This window comes from Phocoena phocoena, chromosome 1, assembly GCF_963924675.1.
Source record: "Phocoena phocoena chromosome 1, mPhoPho1.1, whole genome shotgun sequence".
NCBI lineage: Eukaryota > Metazoa > Chordata > Mammalia > Artiodactyla > Phocoenidae > Phocoena > Phocoena phocoena.
Genome location: NC_089219.1, coordinates 6,215,165 through 6,237,617, shown reverse-complemented (window position 1 = coordinate 6,237,617; position 22,453 = coordinate 6,215,165). Strand labels below are relative to the sequence as shown.

The 22,453-nt window shown below is 53.4% G+C and overlaps 1 protein-coding gene across 2 annotated transcripts; it reads right to left on the bottom strand.

The window, feature by feature from the left end:
• Positions 1 to 834: 834 nt before the first annotated feature.
• SLC45A1 (solute carrier family 45 member 1) lies at positions 835 to 22,024 on the bottom strand. Of its 2 annotated transcripts, XM_065884211.1 has the most exons (9): positions 21,955 to 22,024; positions 16,991 to 17,411; positions 16,311 to 16,403; positions 15,377 to 15,601; positions 8,723 to 9,462; positions 6,242 to 6,395; positions 4,729 to 4,905; positions 3,024 to 3,229; positions 835 to 1,254 (listed from the first exon to the last, which is right to left on the bottom strand). In XM_065884211.1, the coding sequence occupies exons 2-9, from the start codon at positions 17,385 to 17,387 to the stop codon at positions 985 to 987; spliced, it is 2,262 nt and encodes a 753-aa protein (XP_065740283.1). In that variant the 5' UTR covers positions 17,388 to 17,411; positions 21,955 to 22,024; the 3' UTR covers positions 835 to 984. The 2 variants fall into 2 exon arrangements, with proteins under 2 accessions (XP_065740283.1, XP_065740291.1); XM_065884219.1 differs by lacking the exons at positions 16,311 to 16,403; positions 16,991 to 17,411; positions 21,955 to 22,024 and having other exon boundaries at positions 985 to 1,254; positions 6,215 to 6,395; positions 15,377 to 15,485.
• Positions 22,025 to 22,453: the final 429 nt, after the last annotated feature.

Here is a 22,453-nt window from a genome sequence, read left to right as displayed (position 1 = left end):
ACATCGGCTCCACCTTCTGCAGTTCCCACCTTACAGGGCATTTCACAATCTGAGCTTTTGGTCCCTTGAACACACCCAGCCCCATTCTCCCTGGAATAGCTCTCTCCCGACCCCATCACGCATCCTCCTACCCTTCTTGTGTTCTTCCCAGCACTTGGCATCATTCTCAGGCCTAGAAGTCAGTGTATTGTCTGTCTCTCCTCCTGTCACATCAGCTCCATGAGGCAGAGCCTTGATGCTCACAGTTGGGTCCCCAGCACCTACCACTGCCTGCCACTCCCAGGGCCCTTGATGAGTATCTGCAGGGTGGATGGATGGATGGATGGACGGATGGATGGATGTGTGAATGGATGGATGGATGGATGGATGGATAGATGGATGGCTGGGTGGATGAATGGATGGGTGGGAGAATGAATGAATGAATAAGTGAGTGACTGAATGGGTGTGAAGTCTTCTGACCCAAAAGCATCATCTGCTCTAACTCTGTTCTGGGAAGCAGTGTACCGTTAGACAGGCTCTCTGCACGCCAGCACTGTGGACATTCGGGGCCGGATCATTCTTTGCTGTGTGTGTGGTCACCCTGCGCACTGTAGGGTGTTTACAGCCTCCCAGGCAGCAGCAAAGTTGTGACAACCCAAAATATCTTCAGACGTTGCCAGGTGTCTTCGGGGCAGGGGGTAGGGGTGGGAGTTGGGGTGCAAAGCTGCAGCTGGTAATATAGATAGATAGATATATCCATAAATGATACAGCCCCCTCCCCAAGTCCCCGTGGCGAGTGGCTCAATCCCCAGGTGACCTCTCACCCCTCGGGGAGCCACACTGGAAACCGTAGGCTTTGCTGCTGCCGTTTATTGATTTACCACATATTTACATCCCGTCAGGAAACCCGTCACGCCTCCATCCACCAGGGCCCTGTGGGTTTCCGCCGGCTGGCCTGCTCCCGACCCAGGCCCAGGCTCGAGGCCGAAGCCATGGCTCTGGACGTCAGACATTCAGCAGGAGGGGCCGGTGCTCCTCGGCGGTGGCAGCGTCACTGGGAGGGATTTCGTAGACGACAAACAGGGAGGAGTACAAGCAGCCCAGGAAGGACACCAGGCTGGAGAAGTACATCACCCCGTTGGCGCTGCCCACAGCCGAGGTCAGAGGCCCTAGCACCAGGGACACCAGGATCTGGGCCAGGAAGTACTGGCAGCTCAGCAGGGAGATGTCCACGCCCATGCCCCGCCGGGTGCCGTCGGCGCTGGACCCTGCAAACTGACCAGAGATGTGCGTCAGCCGGACCAGGCCCCCTGCAGCCCTGGGACCCAGCACCCATGCCCAGCAGCTTACGTCCTCCGGGCCCCACGTGATAATATTTGTGTTCTGAGATGACGACAAGAAAAGGAACCCGCGGCCAGCAGGGGCTGGCACGGCCTCTTCCCGGTCTCCCACCTCTAAAGGAGATGCAGGGCCTGCCGGCCCGGCCCCCTCCGCTCCAGCTCCGCCCTCTCTGAACCCTTGTCCCTACGACGCCTGTCGTGCTCAGAGATCCCAGGGTCTACAGCGCTGCTCCTCTGGCCTGTGGCCTCCACCTTGGACGTCAGGCTCCCTCCGCCCCCAGCCAGCACCACACTGGGGACAGAGGTGACACGTGGTCTCTGAGCAGAGCTGCCAAGTGGCAGCGGGAGTGACTCTGCCCCCAGCACAGGCCACCTGCACCCCGCAGACCGCGGCTGGGTGCCACCCGGGGTCCCGCCCGGCCCGGCCCCCCTCCCAGATGCAGCTGTGCTCCCCTCTGGGATGCCGGACAACTCCCGCCCCGCCGAGGCTGTGTTCCCGCGAATTGGTGTCACGTGAGTCCTGGGGACACCCGCCCAGCCCGTGGGGGCCACCGCCATGGGAGGTCGCAGGGGAGCCCTGGACCCGCAGCCCAGCGGAGACCGCGTGTCCAGAAGACTTGACGGGCCGCAGAAGCCCGAGCCTTCCAGCGGGGTCGAGTGGCCCAAGGCCCCACGTCCCCTCCCGCGGGGCAGGGCCGCCCTCCGCCGAGAACCAGCACGTCCGCGTACCCCGGTGAAGGGGGCTCCCGGGAGGTGACAAGGGGGACAGTGCGCTCAGGTCACAGCCTGAGCACCGCCCAGGGGGAGAGTCAGCCCCCGGGGCCAGGCCTGGGGGAGGCGCCAGGGGCCCGGAGTTAAAGGGGCTGTGGGAAAGGCAGCCGTCAAGGTGGTCTTTTAGTGCCGTATTGTAAAGCCTCAAAGTCACTGCCAAAAATCTATGATGGGAGCGTTATTCGGCCACAAGAAGGAAGGCAGTAGGGACCCACTCATACACAGGGTGGATGAGCCTCGAAAACGTGAGGCTGGGAGAAGCCAGACACACAAGGCCACCTATCACGTGATCCCATTGACGGGAAGCGTCCAGGGGAGCGGAGGGCTGGAGGGGTGATGGCCAATGGGGAGGGGGCTCCTCTTGGGGGTGACGAAAATGTTCTAGAATTGATGGTGTGAATACACTAAAAGCCACTGAATCGTACACTGGAAATGGGCGAACTGTGTGGCCTTGTGGTGACTTCTGCCTCAATAAAGCTGTTAAGGGAAAATCCAGCCTGAACAAAATACCAAAATTTGACCTAAAGACGGGATCTGTTTTCCTTTAGCCTCAGACGCCACCAGGACTCGGCTCAGCCCTGTCCCTTACCCTGTCTTTAAGTCCCCGATCTCTCGCTCAGTGTGGATTTTTGGCATTGATGCTCATTTTCACAAAAACCACATTCACGAATTATTGACCTCGACCGCTGAGCTTTTGGTGCCCACATGCCCCCAGCTGACCCCAAAGCCCCGCAGAGCCCTCTCCTTGCGGCTCTCCCAGCGCCCCCAGTTCCCTGCGCGAGCAGCTTCCTGCCGGGGTTTATGCTCTGCCGGTGCGTCCTGATCGTCTTCCCGTTTGAACGGGGCCCCGAGCTGTGCAGCGGGTCCCGGGGACCCTGCTCAGGTGGAGAGTCACCTGGACGTGGGGCCCGAAGCAAGAAGGCCGGCACTCACCTGCTTGCTTTGGTAGTAATCGCACAGCAACGAGTAGGGCAGGGTGCACAGGGTGGAAAACAAAATCCCGTAGGTGATGCAGAGGGACAGAACCACGTAGAGGTTCCTGGAAAGGGTGGCAAGCCCAGTCCCCAGGCCGAAGGCCAGGTAGGCGATGAAGTACAGCGTGCGGACACTGAGGTGCTCCTCCAGCTTCTCCAGAATAGCTGCGACCCAGAGAGGAAGGTGAGCGGCGCCCCACCTGGGGCCCCAGGCCGCCCGCCAGGCTGGCAGGCAGCTTGCCCCTGACCGGGAGACCCGATCAGGGGCCCCAGGGAGCTAAGGGACCACTGATGGGGTCGTCTGGATGGGTGGCAGGGCCTGGGGTGGCCCCCTGCACACCCAGGGGAGGCCCCCAAGTGCTGCAGCAGGTGAAGGGGTCTTTGGGTGGAAAGATCAAAGAGGCTCTAGAGTTTAGGGTTTGCGGCTGAACCCTGAGTTCTTGTACAAATCGTAGTGCTTCTGTCGCTTTCCTAACACAAGGACACTGACAGCCCCACCCTGGCCGGCCAGTGTCTAAGGGCCCTGAGGGGCCTGGCAGCTCGGGTTCCGCATGACATCCCTTTCCGGAGTCAAATACCCCGGGGCCACTTCCCCACGTCCTGGTGCCAGCAAACACCCAGGCCCGCCGGGGTCCGCCAGCGAGAGCCAAGAAATTCTTTCTTAATAATGTGGTCCCTCGACCTCCTACAAAAGTCATGGTCCTGACTGTGGGGCTGGAGCTTGCTAACGGGGTCCACAGTCTGCAGCCGTCAGCTTGAGTCTGGGCTGCAGCCTGTTTTTGTACCACCCGGAGCTAAGAACAGTTTTCACATTTTTAAATGTTTAAAACAAGTCCAAAGAAGACAGATCTTTTGTGGCGCATGGAAATCATACAAATCCGAATCCCGGGCACATCAGCGAAGTTCTACTGGAGCTCGCCCCGTGTGCTCATCACGCCTCGTCTGCCTCGAGGGCAGCGCCAGGTCGCCCCACCGGAGCCTCTGGCCGGAAAAGCCAAGAGGCCAGACTCTCTGGCCTTTTACTGAAAACGTGGGCGGACCCCTGAGATGAAGCCTGGGGGCTGTGCGCCGCCAGCTAGGCCACCACTGGGATGCCCCAGAACCCACAGGCACTCAGCACAGCGTGCTAGGTCCGTGGGGCACGCAGAGTCAAACCTCAGGGTCGTCTCGGCCTCCTCGCACCCATCCCACGTGTTCCACAGCCTCACTCTAGCTGCACCCCCGGTCAAACCTGCACCCTCCCTCCCTCTGGACCAGCCACCATGAGAATCGACATGGGAAGGATGGGGTAGGGGTGGCAGGTGGACGGCACACCCCCCGGGAGTGACCTCGTGGTTTGTCCCTGGGCCCCCACGTGTCCCTCGCTTACGGGCCTGACACCCCGCCCCATCCCAGCCAGCTGCTTACTCAGGGCCGTACACACGCCCGTCCCCACCAGGCCCTGCCCCGCCGCGCAGCACCAGGCAGCGTCCCCAGCTGACCCCTGACGACGGGTCACTGGATAACGGAGAAAAAAACAGCGCTGTCTCCCCCCAAATTGGGATGCTGTATCTGCAGCTGGAAAGATACAACCTTCCTTCATTGAATGGGTACCAGCCACCCAGCCCAGGGGCCATTATCACTCCCACGGAGGCCCCGCCCCGCTGAGCCCAGCCCACCGGTACCTGAGTAGAAGGCAGCGCTGAAGGCGTAGATGCACATCCCCCAGCAGCCCACGGTGACCCCGCTGTTGTATTTCTGATACGCTTCCGACGTGTGCGGGGCCTTGGGGTCCCCCTGAAATACCACCTCGCCCATGAAGTCCGTGTAGAAGAGAAGCATCCCCTCGAAGGAGAGCCACCCTGGGAGGGGGGAAGGGCTGGTGACGCTGGGCAGGCGCTGGCCCGTGGCCCCTCCTCCGCCCGCAGGTGGTTTTGACCGACGGTTGTCAATTCAAAACTTAAAGAAGGAATTACCTATAGCTTCACCACGCAGACATGACTTTACCGCTGTTAAAATTTTGTAGGTTTCCTACCCGTCTTTTTAAAATATATATTCTTATAACATAGGCTCTGCCACGTGAAGGTTTTGTATTCTATTCTTTCTCTGAACGTTATTGCCAGGAGGAAAGCTAACCCTCAGCTCCTCCTGTTTCCCCCTCCTCTGCAGGGGAGGCGAGAAAATGCCAGTGGGGCTCCAGCCACAGTGCAGGGGGCAGGGGTCACCCGTTTACCTGGGAGAAATACGTTAGGAAGGGCAAGTGTTGATAGAGATCTAATTTGCTCTGTTACCGAGAAAACCACAGCACTCCTTCCTCTGATTTCCACGTGCATTTCCTCTTTTATAGAGGAAGGAGGTGATATTTATGGGGTCTCTTGAACCCCAGTAATTATCATGCATGCTCCCTATGCCATTAAATATTCATAAACAGCCCCATCTTAATGGCAGCAAAATACTTCACAGTGTGGGTCCATCTTCCCATTGTTGGACATTTACCCTTTCCCCCATCCCAGTCTTTGGCTATCATGAGTCGTGCTGTGACAAATACCTCGCACACGTATTCGTGATAAAACCTCGGACTACATCCTTGCAAAGAACACCAAATAGGTAGGATCTCTGGGATAAAGGTGATGGGCATTTTTAAGATTCTTGCCTGTTGCCAAATTGCCTCCTAGAGGGTCATTCTGATTTACATCCCACAATGTTTGAGAGCCTAGATTATCTCAGATTCCTCATCATCCTCAGACGGTCAACAACCCAACAGCAAAGAGACACCGAAGGGCATGGAACGCAAGTTGGGGCTTCTCGGTAGTCATTCGAAAGCCGAGCCCGTGAACGTGAGACCAGCACCAGACGTGTGTGTCTGTGTGTGTTTACGTCTCAGCTCTAAGCGTGAGGGGTCCAAACTGGCTTAAGACACAAGTCCCACTAGTGGGAAAGTGATGCCCCCCTTAATTGTGAGTTGCCCGAAGAGCTTTTGGTCCTGAGGATCTGGGCTCCGTGGAGACCCGGCTCTTCCTGGAGAAAAGCCCTCCCCGCGGCCCCCCCGCCCCGCCCGTCCCCACCACGTCCTGCCCCTGGTGATGCCTGGGGAGGCCGAGTGGAGGGGAGAGGCCTCCAGGCATCCGGAGCCTTGCCCCTACCCGCAGGGCCACCCGAGGGGGGCAGGACACGCGGGAGGCTTCGCCGCGAGCTCACCCAGGAAGTGGTTGAGGCAGAGGTGCCGCAGGGCCTTGGGCATGTTGCAGATGGTGAAGCAGAGGTGCCTCATGGACGGCGGCTGCCCCGACGGCTCCCTGGGGCCCGTCAGCTCACTCTCGTATTTCATGCCATTCAGTAAAATATTGGCCACCTGAAAGGGAAGCCCCCAAAAGTTCCTCCTCAGTGCATCAAACCCCAGGCACCCCTCGGAAGCGTGTGTTTTGCTTCGATGAGAAAGTGAATCAGAAACACAAACCCAGAGGCTGGGAGGGTTTGTCTTCCTGGGCGGTGAGAACTGGACACCAAACACCACCCGAAAGAGAGAAATGACTTTAAGGCGTCTCTTCAGAGACGGAAGCGGCTGAGAATCGCATCTCCCTTCGCGGTGCCTGCCTTTGGGCCACAGAGAGTAAGCTAAGACCTTGCCAAACGTGGAATACGTTTGAAAGAAAAGAAATACGGGTCAGTTGAAATTCAGACATTACGAAGTCTCATCTTTTCTGTAAGAGAGGATGTAAAAGACTGATTCCAAGGTGACTGGGCATCTGGACAGGTGGACTCCTACCTATACAGGGGTTAGGGTGGCCAACAGAGCCCGTGCAGGGAGGGAGCCGGGCACCCAGGCAGCTCCACGTCACCAGCATCTGTCAGGGCAACGCCATCGCCAAATACGCTCACTGGCTCAGTTTGCCGCCTGTTCCCGGGGTGACAAGGCCTTGCCCCACCGTGGCCCCGCCTGGGCTGGGGGTGCAGACAGCAGCCAGGTGAACGGATGCCTTTGGGAGCTGGACGTCTCAAGAGAGGAGAAGGTGCCTCACTCTGGGTCCACGCGGGAGCTTGTGCTGGGTCGGCACCTGGACGTTCCGGGTGGGTGAATGAAAAGGAAGGGAACAGCCCACGATGCCGGTTCCAAGGGCAGCTGTGTCAACAGAGCTTGTCACCCACAGCTGCCGGAGGAAGACTTCGACCGACACCTATGTCCCCACTGAGCCCAGATGTGTTCATATTTAGCTCATGAACTTTACTTTCCTCCAAAACTGATTCGAAAACGGAAAGTTTTGAAAGGATTAAGAAGAGATTTTTCAACCAGAATTTAAGGACTGTATCTAGAAGCCAGGTGGAATTTCGGGACACAGGACAGGATGACCCAGCATTGACAAAAGACTTGATGAACTGCTCTGCTGTCCTTAGGAATGAGGATGACATGCCCTTGACCCGAGCAATTAGAGAAGTGGCTTTCCTCTGCCAAGGTTGGGATTCCTTCCGGTGATTTTCAGTTCTTCAGACGCTTTCCAGATCTGAGCTTGTGGATGCTGCCCACGGGGACCCGGCTGCTTCCCTGCAGGACTGGCGCCCACCTGTGCAGAGCGCTTCCTCGAGATGGGATGACATTGAGTTCAAGACACGACAGAAGTGGCCCTAAGACCGGCTCGCGGTAACACAAAGGAGGCGTGGTTAAACTTCAAGAATTTAACAACGAAGCGAACATGCGTGGCCACCTCCCAGTGTCAGCCTCCCACGAAATCAGGGGGTCTTCCCAGGCACGGGAGTGCGGGTGGGGCTGTCTGACGGAGGGTCGGGCCGGCAGAGCGGGGCCTGCTTCACGGGAGACGCGGCCACGTGGCAGCCGTGTCCAAGGGGCGTGTCCAGGTCACCCGCCTTCAGAACTGCGCCTCTGGGGGCCTGTGAGGGCTGAACAAGGGTCATAGGCTTCCTGCTCAGGAAACTCCATCCCCTGGGTGACCCTGAGGGCAGGGAGGCCCTCACGTCTACTTTAAATGAGCGTAACTCTCTTTAATATGAAGTAGTCTCTTCCAAGATCACGGACTCTGAAAGCAGCTAAAATCCCACATGTCAGTTTGTGGCCTTCCAGCCAATCCTACATGCAACACAGACAGCCTTCCGGAAGGTTCTTTTCTTCCCAGAACATGCCTGCGCCCTTTGGGATCCGGAGTATCGACAGCCTCTGGGCTGGTTGGTTAAGGTTGCCCACCTGGGAAGGGAAGGAGGCCCCAGAAACAGCCGCCAGGTTTATGTTTTGTTTCTGTCCTTCAGGAAGACTTAACTCCGTTGGCACTGGGCGCACACGGCCAAAGTGGGCTGGACGTGGCAGGGAAAAGACTAGGAGTGACCGCAGTACACGTGATGCTGTGACAAACCCACCGGATCAGCCCTGGGCAAACGTAAGGGTGCTTAAAAGAGCCAGGCCTTTGCTGTGGCCAGTGTCTTAAAGTGCGACCCCGAGCAGAGACCCTGAAGGCATCTGTGGGCTCACGTCGGGCCCAGAATCTCGACACTGACAGGATGTAAGGATGGGGATGTCCCTGGGGCCCACCTATTAGACCCAGGTCCCTTCTGACTGATATGCCCAGATGGGCCGGGAATTCCCTTCCAGATCATCTGACGAGGGGGGACCACGCACAGCGCCCTCTGACCCCTGGCTCCCCCCTCCCCCGGCCCCCGGACGTTTGCTTTTACCTGTTGACTGAAGGTCACGTTCCTTCTCCTGCTGGTGTCGGGGCCACCTCCTCCGGCTGTGTCCGGGATGGCCAGGGTCTGGGGTCTCTTTAGGATGCCAGCCGACCGTGGCTTGGAGGTGTCCAAGGAGCCCACCCTCAGCACGTCCCCGTCGGGGCCGGTGGCCAGGGCGACGTCCCTCCGGTCCCCGAGGCCGCGGTCCCGGTGGTAGAAGCCATCGGGGGCCCGGGGGAAGCTGACACTGATTCCCTGCCTTGGGGTGCTGCCGGGGATGGTCAGGTGGCCGTCGTGGCCACCCGTGAAGCAGTCGATGAGCACGCTGTCTATGTTGGACGTGGCGAAGGACGAGGCGAACTCGTTGATGCCCGTCAGGGAACTGTCCCTGCTGACGAAGCTGCCGTACTTGGGCGTGAGGGGGCTCAGCGGGGAGATGGGGCTGGAGAAGTTGGTGTGGAGGCTGCTGGCCGGCGGGCAGGGGACCGTCTGGCCGGCGCCCTCCTCACCCAGGACAGGAGGGGAGGGAGGCAGCGGGAGGCTGGGGCTCTTCATGGCCGGCCTCTTCTCGGCCGGGGGCCGCAGGGGTCTCTCGGGGATGCTGACCAGGGTCAGGACGGTGGAGATGCTCAGGACGGCGGCCGTGAAGATGTAGATGACCCGCAGCTGCCCGCCCAGGGCTCTCCCGAAGCCAGTTTTATCCCAGTGGATACCCCCGACCACATATCCGAACCCTCCTCCGAGACCTGGGGAGAGAAGCGGGGCAGGGAGCGGGGAAGAAAGCCCCCGAGGAAGGTGTTCGCTTCCTTACTTGATTTGTAAAATCCACCCCAAGGACCCGGATTTATCACCTGTCCCACCTACGCCCCAAAGAAAAGGAGAAGAGAATGGGATTTCCGGGGGGACCCTGGGGGACCCGGTCCCCTGCCCTTGAGGGCCGCCTGCCAGGGCATGATGACCGCCTGCCCACACTCTGGTCCCCTCTGCACACAGCGTCTTAGGAGGAGGGAAAGTGAGTGTCGACACTGCGTCACCTGTCCCCTTGGAGTCCCGCCCCTCCCCCAGCTTCAGCGCTGTGTAAACACGGGAGACCTGGTCCCCAGCACACAGACCACTGCACGTGTGTGTGTGGGAATTCACGTGGCCACCCCTGTCTTCCTCACCTGGCAACATCGTCCTTGGGCCTGACCACCATTAAGAAAGTCACCCCTGGGCTTCCCTGGTGGCGCAGTGGTTAAGAATCCGCCTGCCGATGCAGGGGACACGGGTTCGAGCCCTGGTCCGGGAAGATCCCACATGCCGCGGAGCAGCTAGGCCCATGCGTCACAACTACTGAGCCCGCGAGCCACAACTACTGAGCCCGTGAGCCACAACTACTGAAGTCCGCGTGCCTAGAGCCCGTGTTCCCAACAAGAGAAGCTGCCGCAATGAGAAGCCTGTGCACCACAACGAAGAGTAGCCCCCGCTCGCCGCAACTAGAGAAAAGCCCACGTGCAGCAACGAAGACCCAATGCGACCAAAAATAAAATAAAATAAATAAATTTATAAAAAAAAAAAAAAGAAAGAAAGAAAGTCACCCCTCATGGGTCACCCCTGGTGGCAGCTCTTCGGGCCCCGGAGCCACCAGGGAACAGGGGGGCTGCAGGAATCTGGTCCTTTCCTCTGATCCCACTCACTGATCCCACGGCCTCAGGGACCCAACAGACAGCCAATGGTTCACACAGCACAACATGAAAATGTAGGTGATGCCACACGGTGCCCGGCCAGTGGCAAAATACATTCTCACCTCCAGAAAGTGCTGTTTCCTCCCGCCCAGCGCTGGGCTCCCAATGGCAGAGCAAGGCCAGGCGCCAGGGCTCCATCCGCCCAGCCCCTTTGCAGACACATCACGCATCTTAGGTGCTTTTCTATTTTGAGTCCAGCTATACTCTGACCAGGCTACTGGTTGGGATGAGTAAAACTCTTGGTTTACTCTTGGCGATGCAGGGGAACCTGCATCCGACCAGCAGGGGCCCTCCCTCCCCTCCACTTGGGGAGATCCAGCCATGTCAGGAGTTGACCTTTTCAACAGAATCTCCTGTGGAAAGGCCTGGACTCAGACACATTCAGCCCAACCTTCCACATGTCCCTATGGTGGGACCTGACCCTGAATCTAGTTATTTAATGGCTTTCTGTAGAACTTCATTTGTTCCAGACTCTTCTTACGGGCCTCTTAATCTCATATCCAGCCCCCCCACCACCAGCTTTATTATTCTTAACTTTCCACATTCATGGTCCTAATTAGCTTCCCCCACTCCTTCTGAAGACACAGTGGCAGTTTGGTGACCCTTAATCGAGGTCAGATTTGCGAGAACTTTATGAACTATTTTTTTTTTTTAATGATCGAAGTGATACATTTGCACAGTTGAGGAATTATACTCAACAACAAAGAAACAAACAACCGGATTCAAACAATGGGCAAAGGACTTGAATAAACATTTCTCCAACGATAGACGCATGGCCAGCAAGCACATGGAATAATGCTCAACGTCACCGATCATTAGGGAAATGCAAATCAGAGCCGCAGTGAGATACAACCTCACATCCATTAGGATGGCTACTATCAAGCAATTTTTAAAAACCCAGAAAACAGCAAGTTGACGAGGAAGTGGAGGAATCGGAACCCTTGTGCAGTGTTGGTGGGGATATAAAATAGCGCAGCTGCTGTGGGAAACAATAAGGAGGCTCCCCCCAAAACGAAAAATAAAATTACCCAGCAATTCCACTTCTGGGTAGAGGCCCCAAAAGAACTGAAAGCAGGGTCTTGAAGAGATGTTTGTACACCCATGCTCACAGCAGCATTATTCACTATAGCTAAGACGTGGAAGCAACCCACGTGTCCATCACCAAAGGATGAGTGGGTAAGCACAGTGTGGTCTATAAATGCAATGATACATTATTCAGTCTCAAAAGAGTAAGGAATTCTAACATACGCTACGACAGGGATGAACCTTGAGGACATTACACTCAGTGAAACAAGCCTGCCACAAAGACAAATACTGTTTGATTCCGCTCACGTCGGTTCCTTAGAGCAGTCAAATTTGTAGAGGCAGAAAGTAGAATGGTGGTTGCCAGGGGCTGGGGGAGGGGAGATTGGGGAGTTGTTATTTAATGGTTATAGAGTTTCAGTGTTACAAGATGAAAAGCGTTTCAGGGGTGGATGGCGGTGATGGCTCCACAACAGTGTGAGAGTATCACAGAACTGTACCCGTAAAAATGGCTAAGATGGTAAATTTTATGTTACGTGTATTTTAACACAATTTTAAAAGAGGAAAGAAAAACTAATTCAGACAAGTACAGATCTTCCTGTACTTACTGCAGAATTACATCCTGATAAAGCCATTGTAAGTTGAAAATATCATAAGATGAAAATGCATTTAATACACATTCCTATACGTAAAATAGATAACCAACAAGGACCTACTGCATAGCACAGGGAGCTACACTCAGTATCTTGTAAAAATCTATAAGGGAAAAAATCGGAAAAAGATTTTATATATGTATATATAAATATATGTATAACTGATTCACTTTGCTGTACACCAGAAACTAACACAACATTGTAAATCAACTATACGTCAATTTTTTAAAAAGGGGGAAAAAAAGAAAATGCACTGAATACACCTAACCTACTGAACATCATCGCTTAGCCCCGCCTACCTTACACATGCTCAGATCTCTTCCATTAACCTACAGCTGGGCCAAAGCATCTAACACAAAGCCTATTTTATAATAAGGTGCTGACTGTCTCATGTAATTGACTGATGACTGTCCTGAAAGTGAAAAACAGAACGGTTGTCCGTGTAGGGTTGTTGACCCTCGAGATCACGGGGGTGAACGGGAGCTGCCGCCCAGCATCACAAGAGAGGATCGGACTACATATCGCTAGCCCAGGAAAGGGCAAACTTCAGATTCAAAGTACAGTTTCCACTGAATGTGTATAGCTTTTGTCAAGGCAAAAAAAATCGTAAGTCAAACCATCATAAGTTGGGGACTGTCTACATAAGATAAAAAACGAATTCCTTCTTCCGACCCTCCAAACTCCTGCCTGCCTGGACCCACGCAGAAGCTCCCTGGACCCATGTGCGTACGGGATTGTAAAGAGAGATGAACAACGACGTTTTCTGGAAGAAGCGACTGAGGCTCGGAGAGGCCAAGCAGTTGCCTAAAGTCCCACCATGAACAGGAGGAAAAGCACAAAACCGATTCAGGATTTCAGCTCCTGGGCCACCCCGGCCTCTTCGTACAGGTCCTACACATATGACATCTTTCCCTGGATTTTTAGAAATCTTTTCCATTGCTATTATAAATGGGATTGTTTCTTTTGGAACAAGATAAGTGTTTTATGTACAAACGCTAGAGGTATTGATTTTTATATGATACTTTGATAAGCAAACATCATACTGAATTCTCTTACTGTTTTGCAGTTGATTCCCTTGAAGGTTTTGTTTGTTTTATTTTTAAACAATTTATTTAGTTATTTACTTATTTATATTTTTGGCTGCCTTGGGTCTTCGTTACTGTGCGCGGGCTTTCCCTAGTTGCAGCGAGCGGGCGCTACTCTTCATTGTGGTGTGCGGGCTTCTCATTGTGGTGGCTTCTCTTGTTGTGGAGCACGGGCTCTAGGCACATGGACTTCAGTAGTTGTGGCTCGCGGGCTCTAGAGCACAGACTCAGTAGTTGTGGCGCACAGGCTTAGTTGCTCCGCGGCGTGTGGGATCCTCCTGGACCAGGGCTCAAACCCGTGTCCCCTGCATTGGCAGGCGGGTTCTTAACCGCTGTGCCACCAGGGAAGTCCAAGCACAGACTCTTTGTTTTTTCTTCCTTTCAATTTTATTGAAGTAGAGTTGATTTACAGTGTTGTGTTAATTTCTGCTGTACAGCAAGGTGATTCAGTTATGCATATATATTCTTTTTCATCTTCTTTTCCATCATGGTTCATCACAGGATATAGGATATTAGTTCCCTGTGCTGTACAGTAGGGCCTTGTTGTCGATCCATGTTATATATAATAGTTCGCATCCGCTAACCCCACACTCGCAGTCCAGCCCCCCCCAGCACCCCTCCCCTTGGTGGTCATTCCCGCCTCCTTCCCGACTTCAGTGGGAATGTTTCTCGTGTCTGGCATCAAGCACAGCACAGGTGTGTGTGTGTGTGTGTGTGTGTGTGTGTGTGTGTGTACACACAGTCAATTGTCATTATTCACGGATTCCATATTTCAAATCTACCTACTCAGTTAAATTGATTTGTAACCCCAATAAATACATATGTAATGCTCAATCACTCTCTGATACGGGCAGAGCAGTGAAAAAAAAGGTTTTTTTGCCCGGCTTGTGGGATCTTAGTTCCCCGACCAGGGATTGAACCCGGGCCACAGCAGTGAAAGCGCCAAGTCCTAACCATTGGTCCACCAGGGAATTCCCAGAGCAGTGAAAGAGTCGCCCGACACACATGGTCCTGGCTAAGACTTTCCACGGTGACGTTCTGCCTTGTTGTTTCAACTCTCACACTGTCAACAACCATCCTTTTCATAGTCTATGTGGGTGCCACATATTTGCAGTTTTGTGCTTTTTTCGGGTGACACGCTGTTTAGTTGACAGCCCCCAAGTGTAGCGCTACCGCTGTCTAGGGTTCCCAAGTGCCCGGTGCCCGCGACGTGTCTTATGGGGAAAATATGTGAGTTAGACGAGCTTCGTTCAGGCACGAGTCATAGTGCTGCTGGCCGTGAGTTCAATGTTAATGAATCCGTGATATATACTAAATAAGATGTCTTTAAACAGAAACACAAAGAACAAGGCTATGTATCGATCCGTTGACAAAAATGATGTGGCCAGAGGTTCGCAGGAACCTAACCCTGTATGTCTCCACGGGCCATGATTCGAGGTTGGCTAATTCAGAGCTCGTGACGCCTTTGAATGACACAACTACCTGAATAACGAGAATCAACGACGTATAACACTATTTACACACGGTTATATACACACATACAGAGCTATATACGCACATATATGCATATATATCAACGATCTCTTACATAAAAAAGAATGAAATAATGCCATTTGCAGCAACATGGATGGACCTAGAGATGATCACACAAAGTGAAGTAAGCCAGACAGAGAAAGACAAATATCATATGATATCGCTTATATGTGGAATCTAAAAAAAAAATGATACAAACGAACTTATTTACAAAACAGAAGTAAACCCACAGACATAGAAAACAAACTTATGGCTACTGAAGGGGAAGGAGCGGGGTGGCTTAAATTAGGAGTTTGGGATTAACATACACACACTCCTATATATAAAGTAGATAAACAACAAGGACCTACTGCCTAGCACAGGGAACTCTACTCAATATCTTGTAGTAACCTCTAAGGGAAAAGAATCTGAAGGAGATTCAGGTTATATATATATAACTGAATCCCTTTGCTGTACACCTGAAACTAACACAGCATTGTAAATCCGCTGTACTTCAATAAAAAAAGAAATATAGATTAAAATATAGATATTATAGTATATAACATGTGTACTGTTGACATATGTGGTTTGAGAGGCGCACCTTCAAGCACGTCCGTGCTCGCCCACGTCTTTGCATTTTGTCCCAGTCGCACAGCACCTTACCTGCCAGGAGGGCGTGGATGTTCAGGCCGCGGTCCTGATCGGCGGGGCTGCACACGTCCATCATGTACGCGTGGGTGGGGCTGTCGGCCGAGTCCGCGCTGAAGTCCATCAGCGCCACGCCGCCCACCGTGAGGAGGATGCCCCACTTGTGGTCGTGGGCCGTGTCAGCCAGCGCCGTCCCGATGTCCCTGCCGTTCAGCAAGAGTGAGAGGCCCAGCAACGTGCCTGGGGATGGAGAACAGAGTCACCAGGGAAGCGCGGCCCTGCCGGCCCGGCGGCCACCACTTCAGGCCGAAATCTTTTTTTTTGCGGTACGCGGGCCTCTCACTGCTGTGGCCTCTCCCGTTGCGGAGCCCAGGCTCCGGACGCGCAGGCTCAGCGGCCATGGCTCACGGGCCCAGCCGCTCCGCGGCATGTGGGATCTTCCCGCACCGGGGAGTGAACCCGCGTCCCCTGCATCGGCAGGCGGACTCCCAACCGCTGCGCCACCAGGGAAGCCCCAGGCTGAAATCTTTAGGGCCCCAAGAACTCCTTTTTAATCAAACCTTAAGCACTTGGATCAGGGTTTTTATTTCATCAAGCGTAGCAGGAATGATATAGACTTTATTAACTCTTTTTCTTTTGGCCGTGCTATGCAGCTTGCGGGATCTCAGCTCCCCCACCAGGGGTTGAGCCAGGCCCATGGCAGTGAAAGCCCGGAATCCTAACCGCTAGGCCACCAGGGAACTCCCCTATTAACTCATTTTTAAAAAGTGATCAAAATGAGATATTTTCACAGTTAACCCAGACTGGATTACAGGGTGCTCCCCGCTACCACACCAGTGACACGACCTGGATAACTGTTTTGGTCAACACTCTTTTAGATTTTCCTAAGAGGAAGCAGTTGGGGCCTTTTTTCTTTTTTCCATTTTATTTCAATTCCAAAACAACAGACCTATAGCCAGGACAAGAATGAAAGGGCGTCTCCTTCCAAACCTTGAGGTACATCGGTCACTCCAAGCGCCCAACAGTGGTTGCAGTAGGAATCCTGAAACAGAGCAGGTCAGTGGTCACTGCTGAGGTCCCCATTGTACATGAGGACCAACACCGAAGAGCTTCATCAGATTCCTGAAACACCTGCACTCAAACGTCCCCAGGGCATCAAAAGAATAAGATGATGAAACTCTGAGTCAGCAACAGAACCCTGAGCTAGAAAACAAAAGATAACCAGACTCTTGGAATCACTCAGCTTCTCCTTAAATTTTCTACTTAGGTCCCTACAAGGCACGAAGGAGCCATGACCTTCTTGGGAATCCAAGAAAGACCAGGACCTCCCAGACCCAAACCACCCCCAGCTGTACTGCTTGTCTCCTCTGATGACACCGCCTGGCACGGGATGGTGGAATCCTTGGGGTCTGCTGAAGTCTGGTCCTTTATCTGGTTTAGATAAAGTCACTTAGGATATGGGGTCTGACCGGCCATACCTGTGTTCTGCTACAGCCCCACACAACTGGGGGACTTACTCTGGCCCCTCCCTTGTCCCCCTGGGGACCCTCAAGCTGCCTCCACTGAGGTTTCTGGAAGCTTCTGGGGAGGTTTCGGAGGCCATCACGGGCGGGCCGAGTGGGGGCTCACCGAGGATGGGGCTGACGAACCACACGAGGCTGTAGAGCTGGTCGGGAAGGCCCATCTGCAGGAGCACCGGGGTCACGTACGCCGTCTCCATGGCGTAGCTGAACTCGATGCCGAAGAGGACGCAGCCGTTGAAGAGCAGCTCCCGGAAGGACCTCTGGGGGTGCAGGTCCCCGAAGCCCACCAGCTCGACTGGACACGGGGTGTTAGGGGGCGGGGGCGGCGATGGCCGGATGCACTTCCTCCTCTTGGGGTGTCGTTTGAAGTTGTTGGCCCGGTGGCTGATGTGCCGGGTCATGGACCCTGAGTAGCTGGCGATCGGGGGCCTCCAGAGGTCCTGAGGGGTCAAGGAGGGGAAGAGGGCCTCTCCCGGAGGGGCGCTGCTCACCGGGGAGGTCATCGTAGGGGGAGCCGGTGGGTGCTCCTGTGGGGAAAGCCCGTTTGGGGGCAGCCGTCACCCACGGGGCCTCCACCACGCGAGCTCATTTGTCCCGGTGGCTCTGTCCCTCCAGCCCCCGTGGCACCGCTCACCCGTCCACGTGGGAAAGGTGAGTTCACTCGGGGGTCCCGTAGAGCCGACACCGAGCCCCCGGAGTGGAGCCTGCTGTATGGACGGTGTCCCTGGGCCTCACTTTCGCATTGGGGCAGCCCGCCTGCCCGGGGAGACCAGAGCCAGAGAGAGGATCAGATCCTTCAGGTCCCCGCACTAAAACTCAAAGGGACGGTTCCCCAGACAGGCTGTACCGGGAGGGCCCAGCAAAGAACCACGAAGAGTGGTTGCCACCAAGAGCCCCGTGGCTGCCCTCAGGCCGCAAAGGTTGCCGAGCTATGTTAGGACCTGTGTCCCATTTCCAGGGCTAATTTTGCCCTTCCCTGCAGGCCCCAGGGGAGCAGAGGGGGAGACCAGGCACAATGCGGGGAGACAGGACTCACAGGCACCCTGAGCGCTTCCAAGTGGTGAGGGGACAGCCCTTCCTTCTCGGGATGGAGAGTCACACCCTCCCTAATACCTGGGTTTCCTCTCCACCCTAAGCCGGGGGACCCAAGCCTAAAAGCCGCCGAATGAGTTCAACTCAAGTCTTTTCCTTTTACAACAGCTGCACAAATGAATCTTCAGTCGAGTCAGGAGAACTGAGACTTTCATAGTGTTTGAAATGCTCTCTTTAAAGAAATAAACCGACTCCCTGAATCCTGCTTGTTATAGGCAACACACTGAATACGGCTACAGTTTACAAAAAGAAAAAAAAAAAAGTGAGGGACAGAAAGAATCCGGGAGGGTGAGAAATAGATTTTCCTCCATCCTCAAATTATTTTTTTGAGGAATTTTTGCAACGCCCTCGCCCTGGGTAGGGAATTAGCAGGCGTGTAGGCTAATTCACAGACACTCCTGCCTCCTCTGTCCCCCACCTCCCTGGGGTTTACAATGTGTGCCACTTGGAGACCTGCCCTTGGGCATCCAACTGTTTTCACTGCTTAGAAATTAATCTAGATTGTAAATATTAAAGGAATAGGTTCTAGCATGTTGACCTGTGCGTTTTAGCCAATGTCAATTTTACTAAGCACAGGGAGAGGAAAGCTACTAAGATCAGAGGGAAAGAGACAGATAAAAACATGAGAGGGGGAAGCTCTGCATTGGGTTTGACCTCCGTGACACAGCTCACCTCATCTGTATCACAAAAAAGCAATCGCCTAAATTTCCTTTGGAGTCCTTCCTGGGAAGTAGGCCCTAAACCCGAGACGACATTCCCAACATTGATAGGTTTCCTTACAAGAACACTTGTTATTTACCGAGATAAATAGTAGAGGCTTTCTTTCAAAATTAGTTAGTTTTTTTTTTTTTTTTTTGCGGTACGCGGGCCTCTCACTGTTGTGGCCTCTCCCATTGCGGAGCACAGGCTCCAGACGTGCGGGCTCAGCGGCCATGGCTCACGGGCCCAGCTGCTCCGCGGCGTGTGGGATCTTCCCAGACCGGGGCACGCACCCGTGTCCCCTGCATCGGCAGGCGGACTCTCAACCACTGTGCCACCAGGGAAGCCCCATCAAAATTAGTTTTTAAGCTTTAGAAATGAGGCCCTTATTTCTGACTTTAACTTACTGTACACCCTCCATCACACTCTTGCTAGTCGATAACTTCTTTATGAATCACTCTGAAATTCCTTATCACTCCAGATGTGCATCCCAAACTCCCCCACTACCCCACCCACTCGGGGATTGTCTTCCTTCTCTTCAGAAGACACCAGTGGTAGAAATGATTTATTCTGGAGACGTCCCAGCAGGATTCAGAACGCAACATGTTAACGCAATAAACCATCCAGCAATCCATCCATCCATCCATCCATCCATCTACCCATCTTCCCACCCATCCACCCATCCATCCACATCCACATATCCACCCATCCATATACATATCCACCACCCGTCCTCTAATCTACCCAACCTACCCGTCTACCCATCCACTCTTTCAAATATCCATCCATCCATCCATCCATCCATCCATCCTTCCACTTGCCCACCTCCCCACCCATCCTCCCATTTGGCTGAGTACTGAATACCAAAACACTGAATTTATAGAGACAAAAGAAAGACATAGTTCTTGGCCTCAAGTCAGGTGAAACAGTGGAGGAAAGACATGCTAAGCAGTGGGAACCAACCATGCAAAGGAGCTCTGTGCACCAGCTGGGCACAGTGGCGATGTGGTGATGAGAGATGAACCCATCAAGAAGGGATTAGTTGACCCGGAAGACTTGGTACGAGGTAGATTTCACACCAAGATGACAGGGAATGACATAACCAGCGAATCAGTCTGCTCTCGCTTCTAGAAAAGGTATATCTTATGACCTTAAAAAAATCTCACGCTCTCCTCTACAACAAGAGCAGAGGGTACCTAAGAACTATGCACACAAGTAATACTTCACTAAAAACATAATCCACTTATGAAGATTAAGTCAAGTTTTTAAAAAATTAAACTTTTAAGCTAAAAGCATCTTGTTTATGTTCCTCACGGGTCTCACTCAGGCCCTTGTACATAGTAAATACTCGAGAAAAAATGGCTGGTCTTGCCTTCAAAAACCCAGGTGGTTGTTAGCTGACCCTGGAGCTTCATTCATTAAGATCATAGAAATAGAGGACCCGCTGGAACACCGCATAATAAGACTGTCTCCTTAGAAGTCAGAAGGAAGACCTTAGCCCAGGTGTGTCAGAGAGCTTAACCTGACTTCACCTGTCTGGTCACAGCCCCGCACCTGCCTCGGTGGCTAACTCCCTCTGTGCCTCTCTACCTGCCCCTTCAGGCACAGGACGCCTCTCTTTCCTGTTGGCATTTTACCCCCATAAAGTGAACTTAAGTGAACACGCGTTAGAAACCTTCCCTTTCATTTTAGAATGAAGAACCATGGGCCCCGTCTGGAAGAATTTTAGCCTCACACAGCATAAGGCGGAAGTATATTTTTGAAAAGGGAGGATATCTGCCCCACTTAAAATGGACTATGTAAATAGTCCATGTCTCTACCTGTGATGTGACAATTTCACCATCACCTGCCCACCACCTCCAGCTTTAAAACACAGCCTGCAGCCCGTCCTAGCAAAAGTGAGACCCTCACCGCCCCCATCCTACACCCCGCCCCCCGACACACATCTGAACCGGAATTAAACCTGAGCTTGAACAGAGTCTTCACTAAGGCTTCCCCTTCAAGTTTGGGCGATCAGGGTTACCACTTTTATTTAAAAATACATATATTAAAAGCTGTCCCCGGAAGTTTATTCTAAGAACTACTGAAAATTCACTTTTGAATGTTATAAAAAAGAAAGTAAAATGTAAACTAGTAAAATAGAATTTTAATACAAATATTCATCAGACCATCTTGATCACACTGTATTACCGTTTACTCTGCCCCCCCAAAATGTGCACATATTCCTGGACCCCCCAGGTTATATGCTGGGTCCACTGTGCTTCTAGAATACAGAGGGTGTTTCAAGGAATGAATCCCTCAAATTGTGTTACGGGATGACTAGGCGGCAAATGACTCATAAAAATAAACAACGTCCATGTAATTCGAACGCTTAAAATTACCCCACTCTGACCTCAAATCGTTTCCTCATTTCTCTACGTGAAACCAGGCTTCCAACTGTGGGGTGACATGGGGCCACAGCCCTTCCCTGTCCTTCCTTCTACCAATTCTCAAAGTTTATACTTCAGGGAAATCTTCCCAGACCAGTAAAGGGCTCTATGGACTTCAGGGGATGTATTTAATCAGCTAGTTGCTCAATTGTGTGTCGCCCACTTCTCACTTTTGATCTGTGGCAATCTAGCCCCTGCCTGACAGCCAACTGATCCCCAAACCCCCGGTGAGGCACACATTGAACTTTCATCAGCACCTGGTTCTACTTCCCTATAAAAACTGAAAAACAAAAGCATTATGATAACCCCACAAACGACTTGTCGAGGACAGAATGAACCGAACCGCTGTAACCCCTCCCGTCTCAGCCTTAGCATGTTACCCTTGACGAGAGAGCAGAAATCCTTGGTGCTCATCATAAACTTAATCCTGGGATGCTGAGACAGATTATCCCAGGGCCCCAGCCATCCAGAGCATTCATTAAGCCTCTGGCGGGAGGCGAACCGGAAGCTGATGACACCTGCCCAGGTGACCCGGGAACAGGCCTCCGGCACCCATAAGCAGAGCTTAAGCCTGGGGCAAATTCCAGTGTTCGATCTCTTTCCTTGCAAATGTGAAATAAATCTGTCACCCAACTGCTACCCTTCCCAGGGCGGGAGAGTTCTGCACTCAGGGGGCGAGACGTGGGCTCCACTGACAGTTCAATTAATTAGACATCCAAGGGGAACAAAGGTCTCGGTGCCAACCTCCAGTCCCAATCCTGGCACTCTGATTACCCTGGGGCCTAAGCCGCGACTCTCCCAGCACAGAGCCGGGAAGCTGTGCGGAGGGCACAGGAGGAAATGGAGGTACCTGTGGGTCCAGCCAGGAGGCATCCCTTTCCGAGGCCGGGGTCCTGCCTGCCCCGGTCGCAGCTCGGGTCCCGGCCCGGCCGCCCCCGGCCCGCCACTGCTCCTGCAGCATCACCCCGCGGGGCGGGGCCGTGACGTCACGGCTGCATCCTAGCCAGGCTTCATCCTCGCCGCCTACCGCCGGTACCCGCAGAGCATCCTTAAAGCGGCACCGCCCTGCAGTCCGCCGCGGAGGCGCTGGACCCCGCGCAGGGCCCCCACCCCTCGCCTGTCGCTCATCCTCCTGAAGTTTAAAGGCCGGCAGAGTCTGCAAGAAAAGCTCCAGAAACAGGCCCGCTATGACTTCCGCGGGCTGAGGCGTTCTGGCCTTGGTGGGCCCCTTTCTCCATAAAAAAAAAAAATATATATATATAATTATATATATATATATAATATACATTATAATTGTATATTATAATTATATATAATATACAATAATTTTATATTATTATATATATAAT